The 22084-nt window shown below is 40.4% G+C and overlaps 1 protein-coding gene across 1 annotated transcript in view; it reads right to left on the bottom strand.

Annotated features, from left to right (window-relative positions):
* The window catches only part of GRIK3 (glutamate ionotropic receptor kainate type subunit 3), a 452956-nt gene that overhangs the window by 148472 nt on the left and 282400 nt on the right, over window positions 1-22084 (bottom strand). The window contains exon 7 of the mRNA XM_018564116.1: window positions 21836-21979. Coding sequence (XP_018419618.1) covers window positions 21836-21979 — 144 coding nt within the window. The remainder of the gene's footprint in view (window positions 1-21835; window positions 21980-22084) is intronic.

The following is a 22084-nucleotide window of genomic DNA, read 5'->3' as shown; positions in this document are numbered from 1 at the left end:
AGCAAGCCGATGTACGGCTGATTTCAGCCGATGTACGGCTGAAATCAGCCGGACCAGCCTGAAGTGAATAGCCGAACAGTGTTCGGCTCACTTCACTTCTGATCGGTCATTCACTCGGCTGCCCTCGGCAGCTTTGTGAATAGACCCCTATGTGTTCACACGACAGCATCGACCTAAATGGCATAGTCCAGACAGTTTGATTAATGTAGGATATGTTTGCTCAAAAGATATCAGTAGGTTCATCCAATTCTAATTATTCATTCAGCTTGTTCTTACTGTAGGACCTTTGTGGGAATAATCCAGCTCCATACCTGTTACATCTGTGAGTTACGTCTATCAGTTTTAATATAGGTAATGGTACATACCATCCACTTAAGTATCCTTCATGGGCATATATGCACTGCCAATATCAGGCTATTCCACTTAAACAAGCTCCTTAACCTTATCAGTGTCTTAACCATGGTGATTTAAAACCTAAACTCCAGAACTCCAGCCAAAACAACAAAAATGAATAGTCAATTAACAGCCCATCAATCCAGAGATTTCCCCTGTAGTAATCTTTTCTGCTGCTGGAGGTTCTGAATCTGATGGGCAGCATCATTCCTTTTCTTCTGAGTCCAGGTCATACTGGACCCGCCTCAGCCTGTTAATGAACAGTGAAAGGAGAAGCAGCACAGTGATGAACTCATCTCTCTGTCATTGTGCTTTCTCTTACTATCAGCATGCTTCTTGTCAACACATGATCTGATGGCTTCTTATGCTGCTTTCTGTGTAGAGAGACTGCAAGTGGCTGATACCAAGTCATATTCGGGTATTTTCACTGCTAAATTTAAAAAAATACATTTAATGATGTATTAGAGATTACAGATTGTAAACTGCCATCTTGTCTTGAATAGTATGGTGATTGTAATGTATTCCTTATATTGTAAAACGCTGTGCAAACTGTTGGCACTAAAAAAAACTGTATACTACTACTACTACTACTAATAATAATAATAATAATTGCAGAGCTGCATTATTTTGTGACTTTTATATATGCTTAGAGGTCAGCCAGCTTTACAATCTTGGGAGTCCACCTACCAGAGCCCACACAAAGCAGTAACATTAATTTTGCACTTTTTAAGATACAGCTGTATGTTTTAGTTAAATCTCATCCTTGCACCCAGATTATATACTGATTTGCCCATTGTATTGTATTGTGTTTGTGTTGCAAGAAAATGATAATGAAAATGTTTGACTTTATCTGCACACATCACTTCAAAGCAATTTCATCTTTAAAAATACAAAAATAACAAAAGATTTCAATTTACATACATGGTAAAATGTCAAAGTATGCAGATGTTATTCTTCTACAAACTGTCTCCATGCTGACATTTTGCTGTTCAATTTAATGTGCTGTGGAAGTTAAATTACGTTTTAGCCTTTACTTTTCTTTTGGATATTGTGATATACATCTACCAGTAACAGATTTAAATTTTCTGCAGCAAGAAAAAAATATCCAAGGTATTGACCAGAAGAGGAGGACATATTCCAAAGCTCCTGTGCCTACAGGTTCCAGTGATGAAAATCTGGCAATAATCGAGTTTATGCTGATGATCCCGTTGCATATTTTCTAAGTGTGGTCAGGGAGATAATGGTAAACATGAGTGTATTAGGTCATGTTATTTTATTTATTGCTGTTTACTGCCAGGATAAAATGCTTGTGGGCATAAGGATCAGAATATATACATGTTTGTGTGAATTCCCACTGCATTTGATGCATACATCTGACCTCCTCTTCTGATGCAAAGATCCAGGTGCAGAATGTTCTCTGGAATTGCTTGGCCTGCTTTCATAGTGCTTAGTATTCAGAACAAATCCCTGGACTCTGGCATACATGTTTATTTATCCGCTGTCATTAAGACATTCCATAAATCCTAAGCCCTTATTACACACGAGGGCTATCATTCCATAGACAATAGAGAAGTTGTAAACATGTTATGCTGGCAAGATTCCAAAAGGAAGGGGGTGGTGTAGCTAAAGTGTGACTAGAGAGTACAAAGAACCACAGCTCATATGCTGTATTGCAGATATGTTTCTTTTTAAACAGTTTGCTATACGTGCACCTGCTACATATTTTTACATAATTTGTCATTATCAATTAATATAACATTGTAACCTTACATATGGTGTGTTATGCTATTGAATGAATCTCATATCCATTTTACACATAAACTATAATAATTGTGGTAAAATCCATACAAAAAACAAACTCTCTCTTAGACAGCCAACACAGATTACTGGAATGGATTACTCCTATGGAAGTAATAACCCACTAGCTCTGTTCATACCTAGGGAGTTCAAAAGACAGCTCTATTTTAGGCATCGGTACTAGACTTGTTACTAAATGATAACAGACACCTATATGATTGTTATCGGTAAAACTTTTTTCTCTTACCAGAAACAATTTTTACAAAGCAGTCCCATATGGACTAAAATATAACAAACATCAAAAGATTGGTTATTATTGGGAACACAAGCAGATTTTTTTTTCGTTCATGAGAGAGTTCTGACTTTTCCTTGTTTCCTTTTCTCATATTTGAATAGCTCAACCACAGTGTTGGACAGTGCATTCAAAAAGGCTGGTAAAGTCATGATAATACATGTCAAGCACATTCTGCTATCATGGTACCACACAGACCCATTTTCCTGTGGATTGTTCACTGAAAGGGAATGTAAAGTGGTTTTGTACATGATTTCTTTCTTTAGTGTGGTTAAGAGTTAAAAAAAAATATATATTTTTTTGATTCGTCACTCCAAAGAACATGTCTCCACTTCTCTAGAGTCCAGGGGCGGCGTGCTTTACACCACTGCATCGAACGTTTTGCATTGCACTTGGTGATGTAAGGCTTGAATGCAGCTACTCGGTTATGGAAACCCATTCCATGAAGCTCTCTACGCACTGTTGTTGTGCCAATCTGAAGGCCACATGAAGTTTGGAGGTCTGTAGCTATTGACTCTGCAGACAGTTGGCGACTGCTGCGCACTGTGTGCTTCAGCATGCGCTGACCTCGCTCTGTCATTTTACGTGGCCTACCACTTCGTGGCTGAGTTGCTGTTGTTCCCAGTTGATTCCACTTTGTTATAATACCACTAACAGTTGACCGTGGAATATTTAGTAGCAGGGACATTTCACGGATGGACTTATTGCACAGGTGGCAACCTATCACGATACCACGCTTGGGTTCACTGAGCACCTGAGTGCGACACATTTTTCACAAATGTTTGTAGACGCAGTCTGCATGCCTAGGTGCTTGATTTTATACACCTGTGTCCATGGGCGTGATTGGAACACTTGAATCTAATGATTTAGAGGGGTGTCCCAATCCGTTTGGCAATACAGTGTGTATGTATATATAACAGGGTGAAACCCTTTCTGGCTTGACAAAGAGGTCCTGAACCTCGAAACGCGTAGCCAACCCTTCTCCTCACGGTCCGCAGTGTCCATCACCTTCCCATCCATCCCCCATAACATTCTCTCCACGATCGCAGATCTATAGCGATACCTACTGAAAGAGAGAAAGTGAGAGAGAGAGAGGAAAATAAAACTAATAAAGCAACTAAAATAAAATTGACTGAAAACCATTATAGTTTCCCTTTAAATAAATCTACCTAGAGCTATTTGCAATCAACCCTTTCCCTGTCTGTATGGTTACATTGGAACAGGATCGTTTGCAGCATGCCAAGTCAGTAAGGATTAAGTCGGATGCATTTTCTCAAACTGTAAGTTCATGGTTACTTCAATAACTAGAAACTTACAGTCTAAAGGTGCCCAGGCACCTGGCCAGTGATAAAATTGCCCCCATAACACATGGAACAGTTCCCTGGAGTCTTACATTTTTGGTGGTACATTTTTTGGTGACCACCCTGGTTGGGTTGGCAGATTCCCTTCTGCTGTCATACTAGCGATTCCTGAATTTCTGCCCCATCTGTGCATTGTGGTGTGACTAACATGGATCTATATCACTGGAGGACATGATTGGTGATGGATTTACACCATGGGAATTTATTCTGTTTCCTTGTTTTTTTTTAATAATGGACACTATCTCAGTGTGACTGTTGTGTTCTTTATTTTGTAAATTGTTTAGTGAATTAGTAAAAAGGGGGTAAGATGTACACTTCATTCATGTAGGGGGAAAAGATAGATATTGGGGCAGTGCTATCTTAAATGGGGATTCATCATTCCTATAAGTCCCTTCCCCCGCAGACCCCCACATCCTTTTGGTATGGATTGTGGGGGAGAGGTGCACACCTGCTGCTCCCCCTTTTTTCTTCCAGGCTACATGCCTGGAAGAGGGTCTAGTATGGATTTTGGAAGGCATGCTGTTTTTTTCTCCTATTGTGTGGAGTTCCCTTTTAAAATTGTGTTTTGCCCGGGGTCCCCTTAAAATTCATACTAAACCTTTATCAAGGAATGCAGTCTGGTATGGAGTTTTGGGGGGTCCCTATGCATTTCATTAAACAAGCAGGCAGTAAAATGTATTTTAATGGCAAATGTTTTTATTTTTCTTTTGTACATGTCACTTTTGCTGTAGTGCATTGTATATATTTGCATGTTTAATGTTTCAATTCAAGCTTTATTAAAAGAGCTGCTCCTTGCTGAAAGTCATTTTCTTTATAATAGTACATGTCCCCAGGACAGTCTCCAGCTACCCACACCCTTTGTTTACATTTTTAGGAAGTTTCTCCTGTTGCTTTAAAAAAAAAAGCCAGACAGGAAATGTCATTTAGTGGCAAATGTTGTTTTTTTCTTTGTAAATGTAGTACATCCCACAGGAGCTCCACTTCACTGGCCAGCTTAGGGCATCCCCCAGGCATGTAATTTAAAGACATTTTTAACGTTTCACTTTAAACATTATAAAAAGCTGTTTCTCACGGAACGAAATTTCTTTAAAAAAATGTTTTTGTATTTGTACATGTTCCAAGTCAGTGCCCAGCTACCCATGCCCTTTGTTTAAATTGTTTTTAATGTCACTTTCACTGTAGTCGATCCTACAGGATTGCCACTTCACAGGTAGGTTTAGGGCATCCCACAAGTATGTTATTTAAAATAAATTTTTCATTGCATTGTCTTACATTTTGGGTGGTACATGCACTGGTACCCCCATATTCAGATCTCTGATGTCTCCACAATGCATATTTATCCCCTCAGGGACATCTGAACACTTCATAGACCCCCACAAAGCCATACTCCTCTCTGATGAGGTCTCATAATTTTTGACAGTCCCCATGTGACAGTCAAAATAAAGGTTTAAAAAGAAAAAAAAAAGGAAAAAGTTAACCCTTTTACTGCTGCTGTCATAAAGGTTAGGCTAGTTTCACACTTGCAATTTTTTTAAATTCTGTGATGTTGTGCATTGTGCAATGCTCTCCACTGTGGATCATGCAATACCCCAACACATAGGTCTTACACCAACCTCAAGGTTTTTAGCATAATTTGTGTATTTACAGTTATATGTACCTCCTGGTTTTGCTGTTTTGCAAAGAGGCTCACTTTAAAATTTACAAATATTTGTTATTGTATTATGTTACAGTTTTATCTTTTATATTTTGTAGTAATTTTGAAAAGCATGCTGTGTTTCTGTGTGCTAGTAATGTTGATGAACTTTATGTTTGGCAGGGGTTTGTATATAGTTTGGGGGGGGTCTCTTACAAATATTCATAGCTGCAAAACAAAATTAGCAAAGACAAAAGGGAAAATGTGCAAAAATGGTCTGTCCACATCACGTGAAAAATAGGTGTCAGGGCCTGGCAGCAAAAGGGTTAATGTGACAACACAACAGAACCCCAATGCGTTTTCTGAACCTTCCATTGAAAAAAAAACACCTTTCCTGGTATTTACTAAAAGACAGCTAAGCTTTCACATGCTGTTACATTGTGAATGTTTGCATGCTTATTGCACCTATTGACACTAGCAAGTTTTTTTTTAATTTAATAGCAAGACTTGATGAACTGTGGTTAATAGCCTCTGTAATAGCAGCTTAATTTGTCAATTAGAAGTTAAAGAATGCACCTTCTCATGGGAAGCATAGCAAATCCTGCAGAGGCAACATTTAGGATGAACTCTTTGCTAAGTGAACATTTTCTACTTCGTTAATAAATCATTGCTGAATTGTTGTAACTTCACTGTCATTCAACCCACTTCCTGTGAACCCAGGTCTTTATTGACATGCCTCCTTTGTTCACAGTACTTCTGGACAGCACAACACTCACACCTCATTATGTGAGTGCTGGGATGTCCAGGAGAAGGCACCGAACCCAAGGAAGAAGAGGAAGGAAATTTAGAGCATTATTCATGACAGAACCAAAGCATCCATCCGTAGCTTCGGCTTATTCTTCGGCTCACTTCGGCTGCCTGAGACCTTCAGTTCAGTCAAACCGGTGGGCTGCTGTATGGGCTATTCACTATAGTCCATACAGCAGCCGAAGGCAGCTGAGTGGCTCAGCCGAGCCGAGCACATATGCTTCGGCCCGGCTAGTGACAGCCAAAGCATGGATAGAGGTCAGCCAAACAGCTGATCGTTCTCCACGCAAATGACAGCTGGGCAGAGCGAGCCGTGATCTCATGGCCTGTTCCGCCCAGTTGTAAGGACAGATCAGGGTCCTCAAATGACCCTGATCTGTCATAACCACTTGCTGACCGGGGGGGTTAACACCCCTTCCTGTCCAGGCCATTTTTCAGTATTCAGCTATGGTACTTTGTTTGACATTTGTACTGTGGTACTTTGATTGACATTTATTCCGTCATGCAACGCTGTACTGAAATTAATTTTATACCATTTTTTTGGGACAGATAGAGCTTTCTTTAGGTGGTATTTAATCACCACTGGGGTTTTTATTTTTTACTATATAATGAAATAGGTACTGAAAATTTTGAAATAAAAACCTGTTTTCCCTATGTTATGTTATAAAACATTTATTATTACCCAAATTTTTTGTAAAATATAAAAGACGGGGTCACGTCAGGTAAATAGACATCAAACATGACAAGCTTTAAAATTGTGTGTGCCCGCAAAATCGCAAAAAACTACCAAACCTAAATAGACAATGCTTTAAATGCTGTTACCGCTCATTAGACATGTGCACTGCCAAAAAATTTGTTTAGTTTAGTTTTGTTTTAAATTCGGATTTGTGTTATTTCGTTTTTCAGGATTCGGGTGTGAAAGTTAATTCGGATTCGGAATTCGTATTCGGACGAAATTCGTTAGCGGTAGTTCGTTCGAACGGTCGTTTCGTTTTCGTTTCTTATTCCTTTCGTTCATCCGTGCGTTCGTTTGCAGCAAAGTGACATTTGAGGGGGGAAAATGTTTTTCTCTTCTAATGTCACTTTGCTCCAACGAACGAAACGAATAAGAAACGAAAACGAAACGACCGTTCGAACGAACTACCGCTACCGAATTTCGGAAACGGAAATTCGGATTCGTTTGCATTCGTTATATCTGTAATTCAGAATTCGGATACATCCGAATTTCCGAAAATTCGTCCGAATTTCGATTCGGAACGAAACGATTCGCACACGTCTACCGCTCATCACTTTGGTGTTATCGGTGATTGATGGCCCTAGAATTATTGCTCCCACTCTGACGTTCGCGGCGATATGTAACATGTGCGGTGCAATGGGTGCAATCGTGGTTTTCACACGTAGGCACACTCGAGGCATGTTTGCATGTGTATGTGGGGGCGAGGGACTTTAAACATTTTTTTAATTGCTTTTATATGTGACCTTTCATTTTTTTTTGTAACTTTCATTTTTTGTAAACCTTTTTTTCACTTAACTTTATTGCTATCACATAAGGGGATAACAAGCCCCCTGTGTGATAGCCAATTTGCAGTGATAGGTCCTCTTTATGGAGACAATGGGTGTCTTTAAGACCCCTAATGTCACCTCTGGACCCCCGGAGAAGCTGATGAAGAGGAGACCTGCTTCACCATTTTCTCTCTGGCTTCTGTACCGGAGAGTGACAGATGAATGCGGAACTGATGTACCGTATTTTTCGCTCCATAAGACGCACTTTTTTCCACCCAAAAGGAGGGGGAAAAAGTGCCTGCGTCTTATGGAGCGAATCCCGACGCCCGAGACATGCAGTTTTGGGCGCCGGGCGAGTAGTAGGAGTAGTAGGAGATCACTCGTATTAAAGCCGAGCAGCGGCGGCGGCGATTGAGTTCAGCAGCAGGAGCCACTGCTCGTTTAATACGAGTGATCTAATGAGATCACTCGTATTAAAACCGAGCAGCGGCGACGATCGAGATAACCATAGAGCAGACGAAGAATAGACGTTCTTCGCCTGCTCTGTGTCATCACTGAGACCGTGGCGCTGTAATCACAGCGCCACCTGTCTCAGCGGTCACTAACTGCAGCTTCTGTCACAGCTTCTGTCATAGAAGCTGTGACAGAAGCTACAGTCTCGAGTGCTCCATAAGGCGCGCCGGACCTCCCTGCGTCCTATGGTCCAGTGCGTCTTATGGACCGCAAAATACGGTAATATACATCACTGCCTGCATTCCGACAAAAAGGAGTAGATCAAACCGAGATGACGTAATGATCTCCATTTGATCTCCGGTCACAGAGCTGCTGTGCTGGTGCTGGGCTCACACCGAGCACACCGGAGCTCGTGATCACCGACGGCAGCTGCGACGGGCGCGGGGGTGCACACCCACTCACATATTACAAGCAATTGGGTGTCTCTACAGATGCCCAAATACTTGTATGTAAACAGCCATTGCTGGCTGTTTACATTTCAAGCTGATTTCCTGCTTGTGTGTGTCGCCTAGTGGTGGGCACGAGCAGGGCGGGAAGAGACCTTTAAAAACGCCCAACCGCATCCAAGAAGCCACTGTCCAGCAGTTTAATTCCAACAGCCGGACAGCAGGTGGTTAAACAACAACAACTGACATCATGGCCATCTCCGCCCAGTTTTTGTTTTTTGCCCGGGACCTGCTAGAAGACTTTGGCAGGTGCCCGCCAAAAGTAAACAGTTGGGCGGAGCTAGCAATGATGTCAAGGGCCTGGTATGACTTTATGTGGGGAACCTCACACACTTTTTTTAATTATTTTAACTTGGGGTCCCTCCTAAAATTCCTACCAGATCTAAAGGGCCTGGTATAACTTTTGGGGGGGACCCCACGCTTTTTTTCTTTTTTTTAAATGGGGTCTCGCCTAACTTTCCCACCAGACATAAAGGGTCTGGTATGGTTTGAGAGGGGGACCCCACACTGTTTTTTTTTCTTGTTTCTAATGCAGCCACCACATCTAGATACGCTTTAAAGACTTGGTTCAAGTGATCTGCCAATTCCTGTTCTAAAGCTCTAATTCTCCTTCTTCCAGTATCAGAAACCAAACAGGAGTTATTTATGTGATAATTAAAAGATTGTTACAGTTCTGCCACTAGAAACGTCAACAATTTTTTTTTTTAAAGACCTGAAGTTCTCTAACTTGGCAGATGCCAATAAACAACAGCTTTTCTGTGAATTCATTCATTCAAATTTGTTTCTTTTCCTACAAGCCATATCTATGTCTGTTTTATTTTTAAATTTTGCATTGACTTATATACATACTATAGTATTCTTTTGTGCTTTATATACTTTGACATTTAGCTTCACGATCGCATCACTTATTAATCATGAATGAAATGTTTACCTTGCCTTCTTTCCTGATTTTATTGTTATAAACACCTTAAAAAAGCAAATGTTTTGCAGTGAGTTGTTATAAACCTTAAACATTTGCTACTGGGAAGAAGATTTACTTCTCCTTACCGTTCACAGGAATTTTATAAGGATGCGTTCATGTTAATATAGTGGCATCATCATCTTTTATAAGGGCAAAGGGAGCTCTGATAAGCTGTCATGCAGCTAGCAGTCTCAGGCTGCAGCACTGAGCACGGAAGATGCTCCCAGGCATTTGCAAAAAGAATAGAGTCTAACAAATTATTTACACTCTCCCTTTCTTCTATTTCTGACAACTTCTTGGCATAAGGCCAGAGAAGTACAATATAACTGAATGAAGTATACATAAAGAACGGGAGCAATAACTACAGCACAGAATGAATACAAAAACATGAGAAGAATTTGACATTCATTTTAAATTAATAGGAACACAACAATAAAATCAGGGAGGACGATTATGGCATAAGAAATAAGGCAGCAATGCAAAAAAGAATATGAGAAAGGTCATTTAATTTGTGTTTGGTGTAATCGTGCAGTATAAGCACATGCACCTTTTTACAGGATTATTAGGAGGGCAGAAGGATTAAGCTTCTTGATGTCTGTGCCATGTAACTTCTCTTTCTGTTTTCTGCTAGGCAGGTTTGAATGTGATTGGTGGTTCTAAACAAGATGTCTCAATACTAGCATTTTTTATACCTTGATTTCTGTGTATAGGATGTAGCCATGAAAATTACCAGAATTATTAGCTGGAAAAGCTGAAAGGTGGTTGATTGTATCACTTCTTTTTCTCTCTCAAACTAAAATGTTTGCTTTGGCTACATACAAACAGCATGAATTCACGTACTGATAGAGTAATCCTTATATATGATTGTTCCAAAATATATTTAATCCTCTTTTACCAGCAGAATCAAGTATAGGATCTATGCCTCAACCCCCTAACCTGCCTACAGCATTATGTTTGCTGCTAAATTACAGATGCTCTTTGGAGTGGACTTTTCAGTGACATGTCACGATATGCAGATACAGTTTTATTTTTTATACTGTTATACCTTTTTATCATTAAAGAGGACCTTGCACTGCAAAGCAAGGTTTGCTTATTTATGCACACCCCATGCCAAACACTGCAGTAAAATAAAATAAAAAACTGTGGTGTAAAATGTTTGTGGATATACTCACCTCCACCGTCCTTCTGGCGTCATCCAGACAAATTCTGCGTAGCATAAATCTTAAGACAGGATGGTTCTATACTGTGCTGCAATTTCACAACATTTGGGTTCTCAGCATTCCTTAGGATATCATAGGAAGGATGATGATGTCATCCTCTGTAGGCAGGGCAGCCAACAGAAATTTCAGGGCCCCTACACGGCTTTAGGCCGGGGGCCCCCGCGCCCTCCGGTCCCTCCCCCACACCATTATTATTATACATTTATATAGCTCTGACATATACCGCAGTGCTGTACAGAGAACACTGAGCCAGTAACATCAGTCTGTACAAAGGAGCTTACACTCTAATGTCCCCCCAACAGGCACATCAGTCTCTGTACAGAGGAGCTTACACTCTAATGTCCCCCACAGTCACATCAGTCTCTGTACAGAAGAGCTTACACTCTAATGTCCCCCCACAGTCACATCAGTCTCTGTACAGAGGATCTTACACTCGAATGTCTCCCCCACAGTCACATCAGTCTCTGTACAGAGGAGCTTACACTCTAATGTCTCCCCCGCAGTCACATCAGTCTCTGTGGGGGGGCATTAAAGTGTAAGCTCCTCTGTACAGAGACGGATGTGACTGTGGGGGGGACATTAGAGTGTAAGCGGTGGATCCAGATATCCATGGATCCGCCGCTCCAGCTTTGTATAATGTATTGCTGGAATTCAGAGGCGTAACTAGAACATTCAGGGCAAGAAACTATGAAGGGCCCCCCTAATCCCCTGCCGCCATGAAAATGTATGGTTAACAGGAAGGCTACCGAGGTCCCCAGCAAGCGTGTGACTTCAGGCAGCCACTTCACTTTAAAAATATAGTGCCGGTGTTCTGTCGAGAACACCAACCCAGTATCTGCATTTGCACACAGACGGATCCCGGTTTCCTCGATAATACTGGTCTGTGCACAAGCGCAGATGCTGAGGTCGGCAAATTCGATTACGCCGGTGTTCTCGACAGAACACCGGTATCTGTGTTTAGTTTCGAGGCATTTTCACGAGTATGATTACTTGTGAAAATGCCCAGTATTGGCACCGGCTGGTGCATATCTACTTAAAAATATAATGCACTGCTGGGACTTGTAGTCTCGTACATGCTGCGGGTGGCAGAGCGGCGGGCAAGGAGCGGCACTATCTTGGGGGGGGGGCTCTTCTTCCTCTCTGGGCCCCCCAACAGGCGAAATGCCAAGGCCCGGTCGCAATTGTGACCGCTGCAACCCTGGTAGTTCCGCCAGTGCTGGAATTTGTAGTCCTGTATAGCTGGTGGTATTCTGCATTCCTGTATAATCATTACACAGTTATGAAGAAAACCACCAGCTATACATTTTACATAAAGTCAGCAATACTGACAGCTGTACAGTCTCCCAATCCCCTCCCCTGGCATATATATATATATATAATTACAACACAAGGTATCACAACACACGGAAATGCGTCACAAAGCTTTGCCATGTGCTGCCACAGTTAAATCAATGTTTATTTTTACGATAGAAAAAAATCATACACTGCAATGCGTTCTAACAACGCACTGCAGCGCATGTGCCTGGCGTACACCACAATATGGTGCACGTGTATGTTATGTGTGTGTGGGGGAGGGGGAGTTTGTGCTTTTTTTTATTTACACATTTTGAATTTATTTTTTAATTATTATTTATTATTATTTTACTGTTGGGGGCGTCGGGGAATATTAGGGGTCTAAGCAGACCCCTGACATTTCCCTTTTGAAATAGAAAAAGACATTGAGGACACAGAGTCTTTAATGTCTTTTTCTGCAGCCTCAGCACTCTGTGAATGGGAAACACTCAGTACAGAGGCTTCCCATTCATAGGCAAACTGCTGATAGTAAGATATTTACTATCAAGTAGTTTCTGAATGGGGAGAAGCCTCTGTAGTGAGTGCTTCTACCGACTGAGAAATTAATGAATGAACAGGAGGTGATGTAAATCACCGCAATCCGTCACTGACCTGCACCCGCGAGGCGACCTGCTGGACTGACCGGAAGTGACGTCACTTCCGCCTTCAGACGAGCAGCAGCACTGATGGGGCCCCAGCTTGTCTCGAAGCCACTGGAGCGGCAATGATGGGACCCTGCGCTGCTATGACCAGGCCTCCACCGCTGCTGCTGCAATGCCCGGCCTTCTCCTCGCCCTTCACCGTCGGCCAATACTCATGTAAGGCTGCCCGGCCCCTTACATGAATATCGGCCGTACCCCCCTGTCTGTAGGGACCACGGGCAGAAGGCAGGGGTAATAAGCTAAGTATATTAGGTTTACTGCAACATTGGATGGATGGTCTGAATAAATAAGTTGACTTTTTTTAGAGCAGGGCCCAGTCTTTCAGTTCCAGGGGCATGATTTTTCCTAGACTAAAATTATGCCATCAGTCTGCTGCAGACAGAAGGAAGCATTTCCTCAGCCTTATCTCCCCCAGTGATCAAAGGTAAATGGCGGCAGCAGGACTTTTGTAACACTGATTTGTGAATATAGCAAAGAACTGCACGTCTGAGCCAGCAAATCATTCCAGGATGAAGACATTGGCCCTGCATAATCTCTAAACAAAGATGGTGCCATACTGCTGGGGAAAAAGTCAGGGGGAGTACTCTTACCTCTGTTGGAGTCAATAAATGTCTGCTTTCCAACTACACATTACTTAGGATGCATGCACTTAACATTAAAAATATATCTGATGCTAGGTTCACTTTAACTGATTCTCTTGAGCATTAATATTTTTTTTCTCAAATAAGCTTTAATAAATTGTTCTCAGGTACATAGTTTTGTCAAATTTGTCAGGCTTTTAAAATGTGTATTATAAGTTGTATTTTCTGATAAATGATTTTTGATGCCATGTTTCATACAAATTTACAGTACTTTCTATAACGGAGGCAAAATGTACTAGTTCCTTGCAAAAGAACCAACTTGAAATCTGTTGTACACCATCCTCTAAAATGACCACTCTCTAAACTGTTATTTATTATAAATTATTGGTGCTGGAATGCCAAACTGTATCTGCCTGCTACCAACAGTATTTTGAATCCCAGCATGAACCACAAGCCAATGTCACACTTGGAAATCGGCAGTAGGCATGTACTATATTGCAGTATTTTAGGAAAGGATAAATGACATAATTAAAAATATTACACTCCTACATGCACTTAAACAGTGTCTTGCTAGCAAAGTATCATTTTCTGTTCCTTAATGGGAAAAGTTTGCATAAAAATCTACCATTGCAATGCACCACATGGCTATTTTTAGCATTAAGTAGCTGTTTTCTCCACAGGTAGCACTTGTGGCCTCTTTATAACCATAGCATTCTGTAGCTAGAAATGGCCATTTTCTGAGTGTCTGCGCCTGGGTTATGCAAATGTAGTGAGAGAAGAGGAATTCTTTTAAAAGCAAGCATTTCAAATGCCTTGCAAGAACAGGTCTTAACCTGGTACTATGGTCCATTGCATCTATTGGTTATAATCAGTGCTTCCTACTCCCTGCTTAGCAGAACAATGCCATTGTGCTCTTTCTAATGTTCGCCTGTTTGCCACAGTGCAAATGCATAATTAGGAGCTTTTAACAAATGTAGCTCTCTTTGAAAGGGCCATACCCTAAATATTTGTTTAAGTATCTTGTCATTTGTAAAGCTGTCTTGAATTATTATTATTATTATTATTATTATTATTATTATTGTTATTATTATTATTATTATTATTATTTTTTTTAAAGGATTACTGAAAATATAATACAGTTAACCTTTAAATGCCCCCCTTCATTAGGATCCACCTCCCACCAAATCTTACACTTACCTGTTCTCTCAGAGCAGCAGGGATAGGTAAGTGTATGACTTGGGTGGTTGAGTGTTTAAAGGTAAGCTTCAGGCAAAAAGCTAAATACACAGATGAAATACTTATGTGAGAAATGGTTTACCTGCCAAAGTATTTATGCCCATCCAGTCCTGACATCTAAAACAACTCTTCCATACAGCACACTCCTGCATGGCAGGAAAGGAAATCTGATATTTCCCTGTTACAGTTCCACTTTTACTTCTTCCCACACACCTTGTGTCTGGACAGTGGCAGCAGATCCCACCGCTTTAAAAGATCTGATGCAGGACTTGGCCTTCTTGGTGAACAATTTAAAAATCAGTTCCCATTACAAGTTATCAAAGATAGAAAAGTCAGCTCACATTAAAATACTAAGGGGTCTATTCACTAAGCTGCCGAAGGATCTAGCCATAGCTCTGGCTGATCCTTCCGCTAGCTTTGGCCCCAGGACCCCTTCGGTTCAGTAGAACCAAAGGGCTGCTGTACGGGTTATTCACTATAGCCCGTACAGCTCCCGAAGTGGGCCCAGCGGCTCAGTCGAGCCAAAGGCATATGCTTCGGCTTGACTGAGCCGAGGTGAAAGCCGAAGCTGGCTCCGGCCACTTGCACAGAAAGATTACCTGGTAACCAGGGATGCTGATCTCCAGATAGCCCAACTCCCACGGACGCTCCGGGAGTCTCCCGCTATTAGACATCGGCTCCCGGCCGCCCGGGAGAGAAACACTTTCTCCCAGAAAGTTTTACTCTACTCGATCGAGCAGAGTAAACCTTTACCTGCTCTGTTACCTTTTTTTTCTTCTGAAATTGGAGCCGTTGGCTGCCGTCAGAATCAAAAATTAAAAAAAACAATAGGAGGTCCCCTCTGCTGATTGACAGCAGCCAGGGCGGGTGCAATAGCTAGTTTGCTATTGGCTATTGCAAATTGAAATAGCCAATAGGAATGTAGCAATGCATTCCTAAAGTGTTTTTTTTTGTTTGTTTGTTTGTTTGTTTTTATTCTGACTGCAGCAGAACCGCCCTGCCAATAGAAAACAGTTGGGCGGAGCTAGCTGTCACTGCTACCTCCGCCCAATCATTTTCTATTTTTTTCTACTTTTTTAACTGATTTTTTATTCTGCTTGGTACCACAGAGGTACTCGGCGGCATTCGGCTATTCAATCACTACTGTTCTCCATCTATGAGAATAGGCCGAACAGCAGTGAGTAGCCTGCCGGAACTCCTTCCCAGATAGCAAGCAATTGAGCTGCAAGTTTAAAAATGACTTGCTAAAGTATCGCAGACTTGCCAAGCTTCACAATTTTGTTGCACAATTACAGCAAGTCTGCATTGCAAGTCTCCAGATCAATGTGCTTTGCAAAAGTGTTGTACACCTGCAGAGCTCTTGCTAAGACCTAAAGGACTCTTGCTGTAGACTTGTCAAGCAAATTTGCTACAAATTCAAAAAGTGTCAACTAGAACTTGTGCTGCAAGTGTTCTGCAAGTCTATAACTTGCCAGGAATGTGTGCAGCAAGTTAACAATAATTACAATGTAACCCTGACACAAGTTTGTGGCAAGTTATCCTTGCTATCTGGTTTGTGCACTTCGCATCACCACGTACTGTGAGCCCAAAGGGCTAAGGACCTGCCCTCCTAGAGGTGCATCATCAGGCCACCCTGGACTGACAGGGGAAGGCTGCAACAATGGCAACACTCTCTGCAGCATTCAGGACCACTACTAAAGACAGAAGGGAAGGATGTCATGTGAGTGGAGGTATGTATAAATGGGGGGGGGGGGGGCTTTCTCTTGTGGCTTTTTTATATGCCAGATTAAATTGCTGATCAAGTGACTAGTAATCACCCTGCATTACAAAATGCTGGATAAATCATCCAGCCTTAGCCCACACCTACAAGAAGGGACCTCAATGCACTATATAAGGTTTTCTATCGAACAGGGTTTTACTGCTAAATATTCACTGCCCTCATCCCAGACCTACATCTCACCTCATATGCCAAAAACACAAACTCAAAGCTTATGTCCCTATCAAACATCCCAATAGAATATAACACAGTGCCAAAGAAATGTAAAGGGCTCAGTAAACCTTTACTTTCACTTTATAACCACCCAAAAATCTTTTACAGAAATTAGAGCATTCAAGCAGGTAAGCTGAACCCCATGCTTCCACTGAAAGCACGTTTGTAAAAATCAACTTTTCCATTCTTTGTTTGTGGGGACAGGGACAGATTTACTTAAGACAACAATGCTGTTCACTTTGCAAGGGAGTTTGCACTTTCTTAGGGTGGGCCGAAGCCAGCCGAAGGATCGGCCGAAGCTACGGCCAGATCCTTCGGGAGCTTTGTGAATAGACCCCTTAGTTTAGTGAATGAGGTGAAGCTCTGCTGACTTCCATCATCCGATCATGGAAGTGCAAGCAAAAATACTGTTTTTTTTAATCTTCCTTGCACATTATTCCATGCAAAGTGAATTTTCACCACATTCACTAAGCTAAGGGTAAAAATTCCCTTGCAAAGAGAACAGCCTATTTGCCATTAGTAAATCAAATTCACAGTTTCAAATAAGTAAATATTTTAAAAGAAGGAAAATATGAAAAAGATATAATAATCCCATTAATTAATGCTTCAGAATCCCATCATCTCTGTCCCCAGAGGCCACTGCATCCTATCAATGGCAAGTAACAAGAGTTCACATTTTGATTTACAACATTTTGATTTACAATGTAGTCTTCTGGTCTTTCATCAGTTGTTCTACTGGCTATTCAGAGGTAACGTGGCCATCAGGGACATGCTGGGTTACTCCTACCCAGCTGTGCAATGTCACGGAGATGAGAAATATGGAAATTACAGCAAGAAAAGCTCCACTCCTGCATCCTGATTGCCGTGACATATTAAGAAAGTTAGCACAAAAATAAAGCAAAAATCACACAAAACATCACAATGAAGACACACACCAACAACTAGACGTGTAAGCCGGCAAAAAACGTGTTTCATTTTGTTTGTTTCGTTATTTAGTTTTCCGGGATTCAGGTCTGAAAGTCAATTCATTCGGCATTCAGATTTAGATGAATCAGAATTTTGGTTAATTGATCATTACAAATGAGAATTCGGTACAGAAAAGTAACATTAAATGTTTACTTTGTTTCTTTTTAATTTATGACAACCCCCACACCAAGAAAATTAACAAAAAAGTGGTGTCCCCATAAAAACCCTACCGGACCATTAATCTGGTTAGCAGCCTGGCAGGACAGGAAAGGTGGGATGAGCGAGTGCCCCCACTCCACCATACCAAGCCACATGCTCTCAGCATTGGCAGGGTGCTTTTTCAGGGGGGACCCCCTGGAAAAGCACATTGTCTCCATGCCAATGGGGACATGGGCGAGGGGGCTCATCTGCATGTGGGTACCCCTTTCATAAAGAGGGCATCCAGATGTTGCCCCCCTTGCGAATGAATAAGTGGTACTTGTACCCCTACTTATTTTTTATAGGGTTAAATAAAATGTAAAAAAAACACATCACATCTTTAAAAAAATTATTTTATTTGAACAAAAAACATAAACATCAGTTTTTGACAATTCCTTTATTTAATTTTTCTTTAAAAGAAGTCCCACAATCTTATTCCAGTGTCCAGCCGTCAAAAAATAAAATAAAATAACAGGCTTTGTTTATTTTTGCCCACTGCCTGGTGTAAACATTGCATCAGTGAGTTTTTTTTTATTTGTCTGCTGACGCTGGAATAACTTAGTGGGACAATTTTTTTTAGATTTATAAATAAAGGAATTGTCAAAAACTTGTGTAGTGTTTTTTTTTTAAAGGAATTTTTCAAAGGTGTGGTGTGTTAATTTACATTTTATTTAACCCTTTAGTGAATGAGTAGGGGTATAAGTACCCCTTACTCATTCACAAAGGGGGGAACAGCATCTGGACACCCCTTTTATGAAAGGGGGTACCTAGTTGCAGATGCACCCCCCTGCCCGCAGACCTCCACAAGCACCGGGTCAGGGTTGTGGGGAAGCTGTCCTTGTCCCCATCAACCATTTTTTTCAACCTTATCAATGATGTAACTATTTAATCATGCAGCAGTACTTGTCTTTCTTAGAAATGCAGTATTCTCACAAACTTAGTGTCATGGATGCACCCTGTATTCAACTGTATTTGTTCAATTAAGATTTATATTAAAAAAATTAAAACAGAAGTTTAAAAACTTGTATTCTTAATATAAAACTCACAATATATCATTTTAGTCTCCCTTAAAAACCTGTAGGTTGAAATATATTTAAAAACTATTGAAATATGTTGCCAATAATGCAGAGTCTGAAGATTTTCTCAAAAAGGAAGAACAGACCTAGTTATACAAGCAGCTGATGTTCTTATGCTGCTTTCAGATTTTCAATATCTTCTTAAAACTCATCAAGATGCAGATGAATGTGCTGAATGCAACTTTGAATACAAAGAAGGATCTCAGACACCATTCTGCTAAACTATATTATCAGCCCCTAGAGGACACTCTTGCTTTATGAGTTCATTTAATATGGAAACCTCGGTTTTTCAGATGCAAATACTTATCATTATATCAGCTTGCTGTATATTGGAAAGTGCATTTTAATCTGCTCTCCCCCTAACGATACCTGTTCTCAAAATTTCTTGAATTCCCAAAGCTTTGGCTGGTAAATATTAAATACTTGCGTGAAGTAATTTATTTCTTAAGGAACAGCGTACTATTTCATAAATTTATAGAAATCTGATATAGAAAACAGTACCGGTAAAGCGTTGTGTAGAAAATAATTTTAAAAAGGCAAATGCACCTTAGAGAGACTCTGTTACTTTTCCCATTTAGTGTCTCCTGATAGCCTACCCCCATTAAGGTATACTTATCCTTTGTCTCCTCTTTCTCACTCATTCTAAGCCCTTGATCCCTCAAAGCTCTAGTTTTGTTGCTGTAAAGGAGTGGGCCTTTCGGGTATAGGGCAGTATGTGACTGATCATCAGGCCATGAAGCAATGACCTAATTAAGCTCTAGAGCCATTCGACACTTATCCAGGTGCGACTCCTGCAGCAAGGAGGTAGTAAAGGAGGTGGATTGGTGAGTATACCTTGCTGGGGTGAGCTATTATATCAAAGTGAAGTTGCCTTTTAAAGGGAAGCTAATTAAGTTTCTTCTTCAGCTGTTTGCACGGACAATATTGGATTACACCCGTTTTAGGGTGAAATAAATTCTTACATAACCTTTGGCAAAAATCTGCTGGAGGATGGATAGTCTTTTGCAATCTTCAAAATGGATTTTTCTGAACTACAAACAGGCAAGACTGCAAACATAATTATTTGCAAAAAAAAATTATTCTGACCTTTTACAAATATGTTTCTAGGTCTAAAACATATTGTTATGTTTATAAAAAAAATAACCCCTTACGGTACTTGTAATGCTTCTGCCCTCACTGTTGTTCAGTAGGGCTCTACGTAATTGATCATTTAAAAAAATGCTTGGTAACTATGTGTGTGACATTTTTCAAGAAAGTCCAGTAAATTACAAATCTGACTTTTGGGTTTTGAAAAAGTCATACTCTTAACTTAATATTTTCAAGGAAGTTTGTAAATACATTTTTTAAAGGAAGGGGTCACTCTGGTCTGTGCCTGTATACCCATCAGAGGCTTTTTAAAGTGAACACTGCTTGCCCTATGATAAAAAACGATTTGGTGCACAAATGACAATGCAAATTATAATTGTTAATATTCTGCTTGGGCACTGGCCGATAATTCCCGGTTTTGTGAACCTTCACCTTCTTCATCTTTGCTTTAAAGGGACATTATATTAGTTTTGGTCAATTTGTTGACCATATATTCATTCTATACAGTCTATACAATCTTCATCATGTAAAAATAAACATATCACTTTAAACACTGAGCATTTATAACATGATAAAGAATTCCCGAAACACCAGTGGTTAGCTAAAAAGACAACACAGCAGAAACAATCTCTATTTAAGCCCAGGAACTCATTTACTTGTGAATGTAAACTTCAACCATTTCTGTAAAAAGGAGCTTCAATAGTCAGTTAAAAAAAGAATACTAAATACTAAGTAATATTTCTTTTTTACTTAACAACAAAACATTTTATAAATAATAAGAATTAAGAAAATATATACATACAAAACCATTATATTACTCTTTTTAAAAAGGACATTAAATTAATTCAGTTATGCATTTATTTAAAAAAAAAAAAAGTTAATTTTTAATTCATTTAGTATGGATACTAGAATTTAACTTGATTTCAGCCGTTTGTAATCCCCTGTAAAGCAGCACTGAGACTGGGAGGGGGAGGTGCCGCGCTTGGGATCTACCAGGTGCATTCACAACCTGGTAAGAAACATCCAGACAAGAGAAGAGAGCAGAGTGATGAGTCATGTCTATACTCTCTGTTCCTTCTCATCACTGTCCAATCACATGCCTAGGGCAAAGATGTCACAAAGCTGTTTGTGTTATTGTAGCAGAGAAAGTCAGGTCGCCATCCTGGCTCTAAAGTCTAGCAGAGCGGTATTTTTCTATAAATTTTAGCATATCGTATTTAGAAAGGATTACAGGAGTCTTTTTAATGTGCACTAGACAAAATGCTACTGCAGTTTCTGGATAAACAACATCCCTGTCTATGTAAAAACATCCATGTAATTCTAACAGTCTGTGAGATGCAGAAAAAAAATTACTTTCATTGTGTCAGTGTGGCTTCTTTTTTCTCAACTGCATGTCACTATAGGAAGGTATGACTCTGATAAAAAAAGATGCAACCTGGCATCCCTTATTCCCTACTCATGTGAATCTCCCTTACAACCAATAAGCTGTGCCCTGCATATAGCATATGTAACTCCATTTGCCAACCTCCCCAGACAGAAGCCATGACCCATATGCCAATGACTAGTTATTTTAGTAATTTGGCTTGAAGGAAATAATTTGCGTGTTTAGGACTTCTCAAAACCAAAACAGTTACACACATTCTTTCACTATGGTATATTTGCACATTCTTATGGCCATTCAAATGTATGTTGTATTTTTGGCTGAATCTGGAGATATTCTCTATGATTGTTTCTATTATATCCACATTTGCTAATGTGTGATATTGCTGCTACATTACCTACCTCTTTGATGAAGTTCATAAAGCGATTTCCAAATCTCCAAGCTTTATGTCGATGACACTGCAATGAATTGACTGTCATCTGAGGGGCCCTCTGGTAGCAAACTGACACAATATGGACTGCATCATATGTCAGAGCAGCATCTGTCTAAAATAAAGGGCAACAGCATTGTAATTGAGAACAATTTCACAAATACCCCATTACTGCTACAGCATACAGAGACATTTTAGACAATTGTGTGATCCTGACCTT

This window comes from Nanorana parkeri, unplaced genomic scaffold (assembly GCF_000935625.1).
Source record: "Nanorana parkeri isolate BGI_ZX_2015 unplaced genomic scaffold, ASM93562v1 scaffold726, whole genome shotgun sequence".
Classification (NCBI taxonomy): domain Eukaryota; kingdom Metazoa; phylum Chordata; class Amphibia; order Anura; family Dicroglossidae; genus Nanorana; species Nanorana parkeri.
Note: the sequence above shows the minus strand (reverse complement) of the source record. Positions and strands in the feature narration are given on the sequence as shown.